The 16,240-nt window shown below is 38.7% G+C and overlaps 1 protein-coding gene across 1 annotated transcript in view; it reads left to right on the forward strand.

The window, feature by feature from the left end:
• LOC104353378 (chondroitin sulfate proteoglycan 4-like) overlaps window positions 1–16,240 on the forward strand; it is a 35,411-nt gene that overhangs the window by 3,460 nt on the left and 15,711 nt on the right. The window contains exons 2-5 of the mRNA XM_086478934.1: window positions 4,789–4,952; window positions 5,533–9,102; window positions 9,962–10,432; window positions 11,249–11,425. Coding sequence (XP_086335060.1) covers window positions 4,789–4,952; window positions 5,533–9,102; window positions 9,962–10,432; window positions 11,249–11,425 — 4,382 coding nt within the window. The remainder of the gene's footprint in view (window positions 1–4,788; window positions 4,953–5,532; window positions 9,103–9,961; window positions 10,433–11,248; window positions 11,426–16,240) is intronic.

Below are 16,240 nucleotides of genomic sequence, written 5' to 3' on the forward strand. Positions count from 1 at the left end.
AATGTTAGCCATGTAAGGTATTTTGTTTGAAAGAATTCTTTTTCAGTTAGGACAGCTTTACATAAAAAATTCTTCTTTTTATCCTGTCTTCATAGCATTTTTTTCATACCACTTGGAGAAGTTTTTTTCAGATGCTTTAGTGTAAATTAATCGCTTCTGAAGTAATTGTATGTGAGTATTTCTCCAAAATATTTTTATATACTCTGAAGTTAGGATTCTCCTATACTCACAATGGTTTCAAATGTATTACTGGCAGATTCAAGGTGAAAGAAGGAAATACAACTAGATAGGGAAATAAATGTACAAATAAAAAAATTTTGAACAGTAACTTGCAGCATTTGAAAGAATCACTTTGTCTCAGTTCTTCTGGTAAATGGTTCCAGCTAAGTTCCTCAGCACAAAACCGAAACATGCTAAAGCTACAGACTTCTGTAGCAGAGTCAGTATTTGTACACTAGGGAATTCACTTTGGAGAGGACTGACAGCTCTTTTGGTGGTGCAGTAATTGAAGTCTTGGGCCTGGTTGCAAAGCTTTGTTAGCTGGAAGGATCTGGAGAAATGGTTTGTTTCTGTGGGACAGCTCTAGTCATGTTTATAGTACAGAATGTGAGCCCATGCAATAATTGCAAATCTATTCTTTAATCTCTCATTCTGCTTTTTTTCTGGAGGAGGGCTGTTAAAAGCTAGTGACATGGACCTGGAATTTGGTACTCTTTCACTAATGTTCACTCCCTTTTTAATCTGTCTCTCCTTGTGCTGTACAATCAGAGTAAACAAGGCTTTTAAAAGTTATTAATATCACAACAGCTTATTTATATTTGGTATTAATAGGCTCTGAACACTTGTTTCCATCACTGAAATCCTATCCCAGGGGAGAGTCTTCCTATTATATTTATGTTGGAGGTTGTGTGCTGTTTTTCCTGTGGCTTAGGGGAACAGAATTGGGACCTGCATCTTCATCTGTTGGGACCTGCATATTTATCTTAGTTACAGCAGAACCTATTTGGGACTCAAGGCATCTCTGATTGTTTGCCTAGCGTTTAGTGCATAAGGACCCTTAATGAGGCTTCAAGCTGTACTTGTATGTAGCCTGAAAGTATTTTCACTATGCAGAAACATGTGTTCATCTGCAGATTGCAGAGTCCCTCCACCTCTCACTGGAGCATCCTAAAAGACTTGGGTAGTACAAAAGAAATGTACGGGTCTGAAAAACAACTGCTTTGTTTTGACAGTGGAGCGACCAAGGTGGAGAGAGGGGACAAGGTTACACCACTTTGGTTTCTCTACAGCGCTGAAGTGAGCTCTAACATAATGTGCTTGATAGTCTAATATTAGTGTGGAAAGGTCACACCTTTTTCACCAACCACAGGGAGAAACGGGCAGCACTCTTAGCCAGAGCTTCTACCTGAACACCCAAAATAGTAGAGAGTTGAAAACATACCTGAATTTGTCAACAGACAGATAGAAAACCACTATCATCTGGAAGATTAGTATTTATCTGAGCTACCTGAGCCAGTTGGTTTCTGTTCCTGTTACACTTTTGTGAATGAGCTGTAGGAGACAAATTTTCAAGGTGCAAATCTCAGCTGGACAATATGAATCTTATTCATTCAAATAACTGATTGAGGTGTTGCCTCTGGATATACTAGAGGTGATGAAGCCAGTATCTCATCAGTCACAACTGATTTTGTATGTACTTAGTGCTTTGGCTGATCGTGCTGTTAGGACAGATGAATTAACCTTTATTTTGACTTTGTGTTTTTCATATAGAAAGATAAGTACCTTCATTTTCTTGAAGGGACATTGTGCAGTTGGAGTATCTTGGGAGGGAAGTGCGTCAGACATGTAGCAGATATGGACCCTCTCTGTGTTTGGGGATCCTAGATACCAGTGCACCACAGGACAACAGTAGATGGTGAGATAGCATGTTCAAAACCAGTGAATGTGATTTAATTTTCCCCACCTTCTTCTTTTTAATTCTTTTTTTTAGACGGCCAGCCTGGAGAGCTCACTGATACAGATTATTAGTGAGGCCACTGTGCTCTCAGCTGAGGAGTTACTGTGGCACAGAAGTGACACTTGCCTTTGCAGTGAACAGCAAACAAGCCAACAAAACCTACTGGCATGGCAGTTCTGGAGTTTGGAGAGGATCCTCACTGAAAATACAGGGGCTATGTTAGACTTAATCCTTTACTTTATATTATATTGATGTTCTGATGTTGCTTGCTACAATGGCTGAAGGAAATGGAGTAATCTTTTGATTGAGAGGTTATTTCAGACAGCTGGGTTATGCTTCCTGTGATCTTCAGGAAGACAGTATCTCTGTGCCTCATTTGCTGAGATGGAGGTCAGAGGACTCCTCTCCCTTACCTGTGTTATTGAGTCCAAAGCTCTGTAGAGTAGGGACAATCTCTATAGTCCCTCTGTATGGTAGATAGAACAGTGACAGTCCTAGCCACTGCCATAATATGAATTTACTGTGATATAAAAATTAGAAACATTTAACCTGTTTCCTGGTTTATTAGTAAAATTTAGTCCTCATTTATGTTGGGGGTTTGCTTTAAAAGGGAGGTCTTTCTTTATTAACCCCACAGCAATAACATTTCTATATACAATAAACAGCATTGATTCTCTTACTGTATAGATTTTATGAAAGACCTGTAAGGTATATTAGAGCTGTTTGATGCAATCTTCTTTTATGTTAGAAATAAACTGGTGGGGAAGAATTCCTTTTTGTTCAACTTGGAACCAGTTTTTCTAGGCACAGTGGTGACTCATTGTTTGCAAGAAGTATGTGTACTTCAGTAATCTAAAGATCTTTCCTGTGTTTCTCTGGGTGCTTAATGTAACACACTAGTACATAGCTTTTGACTGAGGGGTTTGCTGAAATCTTATTCTTGGGAAAGTCACCTAGAGTTTTTGTGTATACTACAGAATTTTTATGTATACCACAGCAAATTTTTAGATACTTGTAATTATTGTTTCAAGAAACAGCTGGTTAATGGGACCTTTGATTTGGTACCCTGTAATGTGCAGAATCCAGTTCAGAGTCTGAGTTAAAGCCACACTTTGTAAGAATCATCAGGGTATGTTACATTCAGCAAAGGAACAGCTAATGTAGAGACAGGAACAATTAAACCTCAAAAGTCCTCTGCAGCTATGCTTAATTTTAAAAGGAACTGTATTAATGTCAGAAAGTTGTCTCAGAATGAAGGTAAAAGCTGCAAAATTAATATTTAACTGGTGGCATCCTTAAAGAGTTGTGTCCAAACACAGCTGAAAGCATCATAAAACCTGGCGGATGTAGTGTGAAAATAGACAGGCCTGAAAAAACCCCCAAAGGTCAAGGCTCAACTAGCTGAAGAAATCAAAGCTTTTATTAAATCTTTCTTAAATACATCAAGAACAAAAACCGTGCAGAGGGTCTGGGCAGCCAGTTGATTAAGTTATTAGTATAAAAGAAGCACTCAGAAAGGGCATGGCTACTGCAGAGAAGCTAAACTAAGTGGTGTTTACTGCTAATTGGGAAGATTCCCAAACCAAAATTCTTTTCCTTTGGAGGGGCACAAGAGCGGTTGAGCTAAAAAAACCTCAGAGATGAAATTGCTTACTTGCTAAGGGTAACATCTGGTCTCATGCTTTAAACTCTCTGGGTACCTGAAGCCTGGAAGGTTGCAAATTTCATGCCAGTGTTTAAAACAAGAATGACCAGGGGACTGTAAGCCTGGCATCCAGAGCATTCAAATTTATAGATTCTGTAACAAAGGATAAAAGTTGCAGAAGTAAGTAGGATCCATGTGGGAACAGTCAGTAGGATTTATTTAAAGGTAAATTCTGCCTTACAAACCTCTCGGAGTTTTCTTGATGGGGCCAGGAAAGGTGGCTAAGATTTAGATTTCCAAAAGGCTTTTGATAAAGTTTGACATCAAAGGCTTTTGAGCAGCCATTGGATAGGAATGCAGGGCTTTGTATGTTAACTAATGGATTAAAAAATAGGAGGAGGGGTAAATGATAGAATTTTTTTTTTAAATATTTTTTTTTTTTGCGTAGGAGGGAAATTACCAGGAGAGTTTATGAGGATTTGATCTTGGGAACTGTGGTGTTCCATATAGTTATAACAGGGATGGTAAAGGCAGTGAGTATTCAAATGAGAATGTTTGCTGGTGTTACTGTTCTTCGAGGCAGAAAAGAGGGGGAAGGAGGCCTGTAAAGAATGGAATGGCTGGCCAGCAGGGCAGCGGGGTGGTGGAAACAAGAGGGCTCTTCAGCCTGGGAAAGAGATGGATGAGAACGTATGGAAGAATAATGCAATAGCAGGAGACCTCTGGGTCTTCTTATCAGAGATGACGGAGGGTGTTTCTGATGGAGATGTATGAGCATGTTGTAGTTTCCAAAGAGAAACTAGAGTACTTCAGACAGAAATACTTTGGTGCTGGCAAAATAGACTGACTGTGACACGCTCAGGAAAATACCTGAAGCAAAAAAATAATCGGAAGAGTCTTTGAAGGAAAGTATTAAATATGATTGCACTGTTCTTATGATTCCCTGTCGTCACTGTTGGAGGTAGAATACTTGGGTAGATTCACTGCTTGTCCATACTAGTATGGCCATTTGCCTCTTACCTGGTTGCTTAGTTGGTGAATTTGATATCTGAGACCTGTTTTCATTCATACAGAAATAAGTATATAGAGAGTTAATATTAAGTTTTTAATATGTATTTAGCTGTAAATAAGAAAAAGAGGGGTTTTTATGTGACTAAATCTGTTTGTTTTCCTTTCTTTCTTTAAGTATCATTTTATGGTGATAGCTTTGTGGAGTTGAACATGGCAGAAGCATCCTCTCGGACATCCTTACAGTTGCAGTTTCGAACAAGCAAGCCGCATGGACTGCTTTTTCTTGCAGCTGGGAAGAAGGATTATTGTTTAATGGAGCTACGCTCAGGAAATTTACAGGTATGGTTTATAAAAAGATTTGTATAGTCTGTATCTTTTATTGTCTATAACAATTCTCAAAGTTTATGTTTAAAAAAATTGGAAAAATCACATAGTAGAATTTGTAATTTCAAAAGACGGTATTTATTTCTTACAATGATAGTTATTAAAATTGGCATCTAAAGGCCTTTGAGATCTCTGGATCTTAAAATTAATATCACTGTGTTCAAAGCATGAGGTTCAGTAAAGGCAAAATTTTGTGTTTAATGATGTTAGCATCATAGAAAATGTTTAGATCCAAATTTTTCTGCAAGATAAGTTGTTGAAAGATCATTGTCACTTGGGTTCTCAGTTGTTTGTCCTAGCAGAACTGCAGAGGAGTCCATTCCCTTTTCTGCAATTACTCAAGTCCTATTTGTGATGGCAAGTAAACCTAAACAAAATTTTAGAGGGATTTTATTTTTTCAATTATATTTTGTAATTTATGTGCTTAATATGAAAATGTATAAAAATTAATGTACTAATTATGTATTATATATTAATATATGATTGTGAAAAATACCACTTTCAGTTTTGATAGCTAAAATTCTGTCTCTTGCAGTTGAGAATTAACTTTGGTGTGGGGGAACGAGTACTGCATTCTCAGCAAAGATCTCAGCTGAATGATTTAGCTTGGCACCTGGTTGAACTACGTCATGAACATGATAATGTCACGTTGGTAATTGATAAGCATGATAGAACTAGTGCAAAAATGCCTGGAATTCTCTATGAATTAAATATTGATTATGGATTCTACATAGGTGGTACTAGTAAACTTGATGTTCCCTACCTTGTTGGAGCACTACCCAGTTTCCGAGGATGTATCGATGATGTGTTGTTCAATCAGCTAGACATTCTGATGCCTCTGAGACCTTCTCCTGGCTTTAAAAATGTCCATGAAGTTTCGGTGGGATGCAGTGATGAATTCTTTGCAGGTGAAGATGAACCCATTAGTTTCTTCAGTTCCAGATCCTATGTTTCTTTCCCATCGTGGAATGTTGATGGTGAGGGAATCTTGGAGTATACATTGCAAACCTCAGCTGCACGTGGCTTACTGCTTTATCATCCTGGGCAAGCAGGAGATTTCATTGCGATGGAGATGGAAGATGGATTAATTAAAGCCTATGTTGGAAAACGTAAGAGTAGAACCCAGCTTTCCTCTCATAGGTCAGTCAATGACAGTCAATGGCACTACATCGAACTGAAATTTACTGCAGAATATTTGCAGCTGACATTGGACGAAGAAACTGTGAAAAAGTCATTGCCTCCCCACAGTAAACTGCCGCTTCTGAAGGGATCTCTCTTTGTAGGTGGTGTAGATGACAGCACACGATCAGAAGTGACTAAGTTAGAGCTAATCTCAGTGTCTGGGAAGTATGCCAGAGGAGGATCCTTCAAAGGTTGCTTAAGAGACCTGAAAGCCAATTCAGAAAAGAAATCGCTGAGGAATGTTCTGGTAACAAAGGATGTTTCAGCTGGATGTGAAATGGAGAGTGCTTTTAATACAAGTCTTTCTTTAGAAATGGCTGTAAAGATTCCTACTGTGAAAGAAGCCCCAACATTTGCCGTTTCCCCTGAAAGGTCTGTCTCTCTGGGCAAGGAAGACAAAAGCCACCTTTTAGTTCTAAGTAACTTGATTGTGCTAGAGGGGGGACAAGCTTCGCTTGAATCTAAACATATTAAAGTCAACTTGGACTTTCAGAAATTAGGGATTCATCAGTCACAAATTCTTTTTGAAATAAAACAACCACCCTGTCACGGAGACTTGAAACTAGATGTTGAACCAGCACAGAAGGTAACTACATTTACTATGCAGGACGTGTGGCAAGAGAAGATTCTTTATGTCCATGATGGCTCTGAGGATGCTTATGATTATTTTAATTTCTCCATTTCTACCAGCAGTGAGAAGATTGTGCCTCAATATTTGCAAGGAAAAGAACAGCATGTGTTTAGCATTACTGTCACTCCAGTAAATGATGCGCCTGAGATCACACTTCCCCGGGGAAACTTGCTTCTTCTCTTAGAGAACTCAAAGAAACGTTTGACTAGTGATCTGATAAAAGTTCTAGATAAGGATACGGATCCTGTGGGTCTCAGTCTTTCAGTACTTGGAAATCTGAATGCAGATGCAGGATTTTTAGAAAATTTGAAGCATCCTGGAAAAGCTATTAGTACATTTTCTAATGAGGACTTAAGAGAAGGCACTGTTTTCTTTGTCCACACAGGCGTCAAGAACTCAAGGATTGTTCTGAGGGCGAGTGATGGTGAGAAGGTGAGCAACACTGTTGTGTTACGTGTCATGGCAGTTCCTTTGGATTACAGAGTTGTCAACAACACAGGAATAAAACTACTCCAAGGTGTTAGAGCTCTGATCACATCTAGGCATCTGGCAGTTGAAACAAATGCCAACCTCCAGGAACTGGAGGTACGGTATGAGATCACAGAGCCACCCCAGTTTGGGGAAGTCCAAAGGCAGCATTCAAGGGGGGAATGGAAGCAAGTAAGCTCTTTTTCTCAGCGCTCTGTTCAGCGCAGCCGTGTGAGATACTGTAGCACTTTTAAAGAAATTCAGGTGGAAAATGTTACTGACCAATTTAAATTCAAAGTTAGCATAGGAAATAGAATCAGTGAAGAGCACACGTTTCAAATCAAAGTGAAGTGGTTGAAGTACAGTTTATTGAAGTATGCTCCTCTAGAAATTGAAAAATCAAAAAAGAAGTACTTGAATTCAGATAATCTTTTTGCCGTGATTGTGGATCTAGAAATACCTGAGGATGAACTTAATTTTAAATTGGTGTCCCTACCAAAGAATGGACAGATACTGCTTAACAACCAGCCTTTGAAAAAGGATTCAGTATTTAGCCAGAAAGATATTACTGATCAAAAAGTGGCATATGAATTAATCAGCAGATACCAAGAAGACAACTGTGATTCATTTAGATTTCTCATTTCTACAAAGTATCTGGAATCAAATTTATATGACTTTGAAGTCCACATCAAATCAGATTTTGGAAACATTATTTTGACAAACAATGGCCTTACTGTTACTGAAGGTGAAGGAGAGTTAATAACAGGCGCCAAACTGTTTGTGCAAACACAGGATAATAAAACTTTCCGATATGAAGTTATACAGTTTCCTAAGCATGGTACATTAAAACTCATTGATTTTTCAGGCTCATTCAAAAGTAATGACCATCTCACCACTTTCACTAACCAAGATATAACTGATAAGCGCCTTATGTATGTGCATGATGATTCTGAGACAGTCTTTGATGAATTTCTTGTCAGAGCTTCCAGTGAAGAGTCAGGAAAGTGGGAAAACTTTGATCCAGAAACAGAGCCTTTGCCAGTAGAAATTAGATTCAACATTTCTGTCCAGCTGAAGAATGATGAGAAACCAATACGTGTAATTGATAAGATGTTTAATGTAGTGAGAAATGAGCAGCGATTATTAACTTTGGCAGATCTTTGCTATCATGATCCTGATTCTGATTTTGATGATGGACAGTTGCTATATACTAGACGTGGCATTTCCAATGGGGACTTGGTGCTAACAAATGATACTTCTCACAGACTCTACCAATTCAGACAAGCAGACCTGGAGCAAAAGCAAGTCCTGTTTATACACCATGGTGCAGATTTTGGGCGTTTTGTGCTCTTTGTGACAGATGGCAAGCACTATACCTCTTTGCTTCTAGAAGTTAGTGCCACTGGTCCTTATGTTAGGTTGGCAAATAATACAGGCTTGTTGGTTCAAAAAGGGAAAGAGGAAACTGTTACAACAGCTAACCTAAGTGCTGTTACAAACCAAGACATCAGAAATGATCATGAGCTTACATATGAGATATTCTCTTTCCCAAAATATGGAAGAATATATGTAAATAATCAATCAATGGATTCCTTTACTCAACTTGATCTGTTAAAGGGGTGTGTGACCTACAGGCATGATGACAGCAACAACCTTACTGACACGTTTAACTTTACGGTCCATGCTAGAGATGTCCATCTGGATGCTGGAGTGCATGTTCGGATCTATTTGGAGAGTCATCAGTGGCCACCAAGGATTGTAAACAAAAACAATCTCTTGGTTGAAGAAGGAAAACCAGTTAAAATCAGTAAAGGAAAACTGCAGGTAAGTTAAGTGTGTTGTCCATTTGTGTAGTCTTGTAGCAACCTTCCTTCACTGCTTTCTCAGCCATTGCAGTGCCTTTAGTCTCTCTGTCTTCTCTTTAACTCCTTTTGGTTTGCACTGACATGTCTGCATTCTTGGCGCTTAGTTCTGGAGAGACTGACACTAGCAAGCTTCCATTTCTAGAAAGGAAAACAGTTTATGTTAAAGAAAAAGACTGCCCATAGTCTCTGACTCTGTTACATATTGGTGCTTGAGAAAGTTAAGATTTGGAGATGCTGCACTTGTGTATTTTTTTTAGTTGTGACAATTGTTGGTACTTCATGTATCACTCTTAGTTGAGCTGCTGGGAAATGCCAAGGGAGAAAGGGTTTTGATTCGTTCAGTTTGGAGCTAGCCCAGTTAACACTGAGGATTAGTATGAGGATTGAATCCAAATCTGGAAGGCATCAAGTCATGAAACTGAGGTCAATTCTCTTTGGTTAATACTTTCCTCCCCGTAGTTTGTGTGTAGCCTTTCAGTGACCACCGCGAGGGGGCTCTGGCAGCACACTGCTGTGCTGCTGAAATCCTTGTTTCAAGCAGGAGTCTACGGTTCTCAGGCTGTTCGTTAATTCCACCGTGTGTTCCTTTTAAATATTCGGGGTTACAAAACATATTTGGGGTTACAAAACGCTCCCGTGCCTCGTTTATATAACACATCTACTTAGTTGTGTTGTACTGGGAACGGTGTAACCCAAATAAGGAAGGCTAGTTAATTAGGTAGCCAATCCCAGGCTTAGAAGTGAAAAATTTGGAAGAGAATTATAGAATTTCTCTCGTTTCTGTTTAAATAATTTTGGGGTATGTTTTTAAATTTAAGGTTGTTCATGAAAACAGTTCTTCATCTGAGATTGTGTTCACAGTAAGACAGCTTCCAGCACATGGATACATTCGGAAGTTTTCCTCAGGAGAAAGTTATCTCAGTGCTGAACAAAGGCCAATTTTGAGCTTCACACAGCAAGATGTTGATGAGGGCAAAATTCAGTATGTGCAGACAGTTTCTGACCAACTAAATGACCATTTTTCTCTGGATGTGACCAACGGTGTCCGAACAGTGAGTGGAATAGAGATCTCTGTAGACATCATCCCCAGAATGATCCCACTGGAAGTGCGGAACTTCACAGTGATGGAAGGGGGCTCCAAAGCCCTGGTGGAAGACTATCTAAAAATTTCTAGTAGACACTTCGCAGGACTCGGCTGTGAATTTATTTTAATTGAGCAGCCAAAACATGGGTATGTTGAAAACTCTCGTGTTCCTGGAATAAAATTAACCACATTTACCAGAAAACAGGTAATGCATTTAGATCTGTGTTGCTGTGGTCATGATTAATTCTTTGTATTGCTAAAAGCTATGGGATGATTTGGTGGGAGGTGGTGAGATGCATGAATTTGGGCTTTGTTCTGGCCTTGTACCAAAGATCTTTCTGCAGTTGCTAGCTGGTCATTTGGTGTGGGGAGGGAGGTTGCCTTATTGTTGTGGTGAACTACATCACTTCTGTGTGTGCCACTGGTCACACAGACTAATGTGCTATAGTCATAGTAGACTGATGGGCCACTGACACTCAGGCAGAGTTGTTGATACTCTGGAAACCTAAGACAGACAGACTGTGGATACATTTTGAAAAGATTTTTTTGGGGGGAAAAAAAAAAGATTTTTTTAGGTCATGTCTTTGCTCACAGAGAGCCACTATATGCATGACAAGCTAATTTTCAGTCTTCTAGCACTAAGAAGCAAAACTGTGTCATAAGTCACCATCTGCTAGTACTATGTTCAGTTTATAGATTCCAGGAAACATTGTGATAAATATAGTGGGATTGGATTTTCCATTTTCCCTTCAGGAGGAAGGGGGAATGCCAAGACTGGCAAGTTAAGATATTCTGGCAAGAGGAATGGACAGATGAGCTGTAAAGTTTACTGTTGTGGACAGAATAAAGATAGACGTACAAATCAGATATGAGCATAAATACTGTCCTATTAGAAAACACAAAACGTTAAGACAATAAATACAGAGGGGCATGACTAGACTTGAATATTTTTGTGGGTTTTTTAATGTGGCATTCATTTTCTTTTAGCCTCTTTAATTTTTCAGGTTGTTATATTTTTCAGATGGAACAAGAATTAATCTACTATGTTCATGATGACAGCGAGGAACTGATGGACAATTTTACTGTGATAGTAAATAACACTGAATTGTGGAAACAAAGCTTTCCCCAAACTGTGTTTGTAACAGTTACTGCAGTAAATGATGAAGCTCCTATTATAAAAGTTAACAGAATTCTTCGGGTATGTTTGTCAATATTTTGAAATGTTAAAATTATTTCTAAAAATTGTTTCTAACGTGATACCATTTAATGCATCTGCATTGATGGAGTATTAGGTTTGTATCTGGTGGGATGGTCAATATAATAAATGGTGGTCCTGGGATTTAAATAAATTAGTGTTAATGAAGGCAGGCAGTACATGGATAATGTCTATTTAGGGAGGTTCTAATCATTGTGAAGAACATTTTCTGGTGTTGTAAAGTTTATCTGGAAGGCTCACTGAACTTTGTTCTAATCTTAAGGATACATGAAGTCTCTTGGACTTCTGGGGTGGGATGGCTTGCACCTGGGTCCTTGTTGTGTTTTGGTGTTGTTTGCTAGGGCATCTTGAGGGCTGTTAATGAGCAGTGTAGCTTAGAAAAGAGTGACAAATAGTGATGATGAAGGTGCAAACACATCACTGTTGTCTTTGTATGGCCTTCAGACCCTGTGCCTCTTGCCTTTAAGTGTGCTGAAGGGTCAGACCTGCTGAGGTGCATTCTGCTGCCTGCTTCTCTCCGGATCCCCAGTGGGACAGGATGAGAGAAGAGAGCAGCATTCTCACTGGCGCTTGATTAGAGAATTGACTACGTGTTGGGTATTTCTGATACAGAACAGTAATGTTCCCTTTAAAAGTTCCTGATAAGAATAACATAATGCAATCTGTGAAAAACTAGGGTGTTAGGAGTCATTAAAATATTAGTGCCAGACACTGAAGCTATTACTGTGTGATACTGTGAGCTAAAAAAATGACATGCTTGTTTCTAACTCCTCCTCCCCCCAGATTCCTAAAGAAAGTTTTAAAATTGTTGACTGATGCTACCTTTTGCTCTTGATAACCATAGCTGGCTTTTTAATCTTTTGATCTTCCAAAAAAGTCACCACTGTCACTTCAATTTCAGTGCTTTTTCAGATTTGTTTGTTTGTTTATTTATTTATTTATTTATAGGATTGTTATTTGTTTGTGTTATAATAGCACTCAGTAACGAGAACCAATTTATTGTGGACACTGTGCCCAGGTAAACTAAAAAGTCCTCATGTGTAAAGGCTTCCATTCTGAGGTCTGATGAGTAAAAACATGTTGGGTGACTCTGAAAAGCAGAATGAGATGGATATGGGTCAGCTAATGAACCTGTGGTCGCAGTAAACCAGCTGAGAGGCATCAAGACAGAGAAGATATTTAGGAATGGGTTTGAAAGAAGCTAAGCAGGGTATTTTGAGGCTACATCATGCCCAGTGCTGTATGATGCAGTTTACAAATTGATGGCACTTAAAACATGCGTTTAATTTCATGTATTTAGTTGTGTGTTGCAGAGGGAGAATGGATTACTCTAGGGATGATCATAACTTTGTGTTGTATATTTAGCCTTTTAACATGAGAAAAACCATAAATTTTAAACAGCATTAGTGGTAGTGTTGTGTAGCTTCGCAGTGACAGCAGATAATCCATGGTGATCTGCATGTGCCCACAACACAAGACACCCTGCCTCGTGCAGAGACTGCTGGCAGAAGGGTAGGCTCACTTCACAAGCATTTGGGTGGTACAGAGTAAAACCTTCCCTGGTTAATTACAGGGGTACTCTACAGACATCGGCACAGCACGTGTTTATTTAGTCACAGACAAGGGGGATGTATGTCCAGTCAGAAATCTTTCTGTCTCCCTTCTGGTGCATTGCTGACATTGAACTGCAGTCAGTTAACAGAACTGAGGCCATGCAGTGCACTGCAGCACAGCATATGGATTTTTCTAAAAATACCTGTAAGTCTAGGCTTCCCAAAACCAATGGTAACAGAGCTTAACTTACACAAAGCTGGTCATCTCTGCTGGGGAGGCAGTTTGCACACCCAGAACCAGGATGCTGCCTTTGTGCCTGTGGTTTTGCTGGTCATGCATGATCTATTGCTGAGAAATAACTTTATTTTTGTTGTGAGTGAGTACTAATATGAATGTATACGTTGGATTCATATGCAGGCTAAAACAAAGCTGGCAGTCGAGTTACATACTGGGAGGAATACACTGAGATGATCCTTCTTCAAAGCAAACTTGCATATCCCAAGTGGGTGGGAGAAAATGAATTTTTCTTAGTCCTGCTAAATATTGAGATGTGCTGGGCGTTCCTGTGTAGGATGATACTTGCTGGCCTTGTGTTCTAGCCAAGCACTCTGTGCTGCTCAAGGACATTATTAGTGGTGAATGTTGAGTAATAAACTTTGTGTTGCTTTTAAAAAGGCTCTTTTATATCTTTTGAAAGTTTGGAAATTTACAAAATGTGGAAAAGTATAAGATGAGGGACCAGTACTGTGAAAACAGAAGTCCAGTAGGAGCATTTGAGTTGATTGAAGTTTAGCACCTCATAAATTTTGCAGATCTCAATATAAAGAGTCAGAAAGAACCACTGAGCAATTAAAAAATAAGTTAGCATATGGCATCTGCTGTGAAGAGCTGCATTATGTGGCTAGTGATGTTAGTGGGAATATATGAAAGTTAATTTTGGCCTTTGTCGCAGGGCTTCTGGCCAAATGCAAGAAACTGTTGGGGATGTGCACACGTGCTAACTGAGTCTTTCAAGTTTCAGTCCCTCATTTCTGAGGCATCTGTAACATCCGTTCTTCAGGCAACCTTGTCGATTGTTACCAGGGTTATGAACACCGTCAAGGTTATGAACATCATAGGGGGAGTTTCAGGAGGACAAACAATCATTTTGGGAGTTGTTTCAACTTTTTCCATAGGAAGTGAAAGTATGTGAAGTTTTTAGGGGTTTGGGTTTATTTTTTTTTTGCTGAGAATTTATAACATGCTGAAGTATTTACATTAACATAACATATGAGATACAGAAAGTTTTACTGTCCTGAGAGGTTCTGTAATGTGTGTGCTAGTAATCCTTGCATTTAATTTAAAACCTTTTCATTAGAACAGTAAGTGCATGAGGGACATGTTTATTTAGAAACTATACAGCATTTTAGGTATATTTTTCCGTAATTTCCAGAAGTTCTATGGTAATTTTTTTGGGGGTGGGAATGGGGAACAGAAATTGGATATTTTTAAGAAAATCACTGTCCTGGCATTATTTGCTGCATTTATATATGTGTTTAAATGTATTTACGGGTAGTGGTGCTGTGAAATGACTGTATCTTCCTGTTGTCACAAGAGGGCTCTATTTTCCTAGAATTAGATTAAAAAAACAAAACAAATTTAAACACTGATTAATTTTTTTTTAATTTTCTTTAAATCACTCACCAGAGTGTTAAAATGGCTGTGAACATGGAGTGTCTGGTAGGATCTGTTGCACACAAGGAGATACTGATCAGCTGAATGCTGTAAGTAGAGCAGAATGAATTATTTCCCATCGGGCAGGGTCATGAACCTTTTTTTGGACCACGCCTGTGGAATGTGTTAGGCACATGGAAAATTAATGCTACATCCTGGAAGTTCAGATACAGTTGTCATGGTGTTGTTCAAGGAGGACTTGATCCCAGATATGGAAAATAAGACACTTGCACAGCATTTGCAGTATTCTGAGTGTCCGCTTCCCTACAGCCCTTTTCAGCTCTTGGATCTCCTTTCATTCCTCAAGGATCGTGTTGCAGGTCATGTACAGTCCTTTAAAAAGTATTGTGTATTAGTGTGCTGGAACAATAGAAATAAACCCTGGCTTTATAGAAAAAAATCTCATTTTTTTTCCTTTAGTAAGAGAAAAAATCTTGAAACTCTATGACATTTAGTGAGTCATTTGAAATAACATGTTTACATAGTCCTTTCTTATGTTTTTGCGTATTGTGTATGTGACCTTTTATTTTCCGTGTAGAATACTCTGGATCAAGTGCTACTGAGATGAGTTAAAGGGTCTCAGTACAAAACCAGTGACCCTGACGTGCTTATTTGGTGTTGCTCAGTAAGTCAGCCTTTGCTATTAGTTATCATCCGGCGTTTTCATAGGTGGTGTCTTTTTTCAAGTTTCGATAGTAATTACATTAGAGAGAAATACATATTTTAAGGGAGAAAATAGCTGTTTCCTGGTTGCAAGATATTTTCTATTATAAAATGTAGCACAACTTCTTTTCAAACTTCTTTTTTTTTAATTAGAAAACGTGTAATTTCATTTTCTTATCTGTTTTTCCATGGCACATATTTTGTGACACAATGTAGTCTGAAGGCTTTCTTCTGTTGAAGTGTTGTGGTAAAAATCGCAGTGGCTTTAAAAGGTTTTCTTCCATGGTTTTTATTAAAAAGTAAAATTAACACTTAGGGAATAATCTGTGCTTGCTGATTTTTGGTTTTGGCAGATGAAGAGTAGAATGGGCTGTTATATGCCCTTTCAAAACAAGAAATTAGCCAGGAAGACATGGATGAAGCTCAGACAGCAGTCGTTTCTGCTCAAAAGAAGGATCTTGCAGTTTGTGCATAACTTAAGCTAAAAAAAAAAAAAAAGAGGCATTTAGATTTACTAGAATTAAGTGATGAGTTTTATACAATCTTTCTAAAAGCTAATTAGCTGTTTTGTCTGGAAGCATGACCTTGCAAAGTGCTAGGCAGCTGTTGAAGGTGTTGATTCCTTCATCTCCCACTGGACTGAGCACCTCTGTGGGTTGTTTGGTGCACTAAAAGAGGGCCTTTAGTGCATGTTAGAAGGAAATAATGCAGCTACAAGAAGTGTTCCATTTGTATTAGAGGTTGTGCTGTCCCCAAGGTGTTTTTCTTTTTTCTGCTGGTGAAAGTAGAGCATATTGAGTGCCTTGCCTGCTGTGAAGTACATGACACTAATACTTATGTGTATGTGTTGGAAAGGAGCTTCTTGAC

This window comes from Leptosomus discolor, chromosome Z (genome assembly GCF_034619465.1).
Source record: "Leptosomus discolor isolate bLepDis1 chromosome Z, bLepDis1.hap2, whole genome shotgun sequence".
Taxonomy (NCBI): domain Eukaryota; kingdom Metazoa; phylum Chordata; class Aves; order Leptosomiformes; family Leptosomidae; genus Leptosomus; species Leptosomus discolor.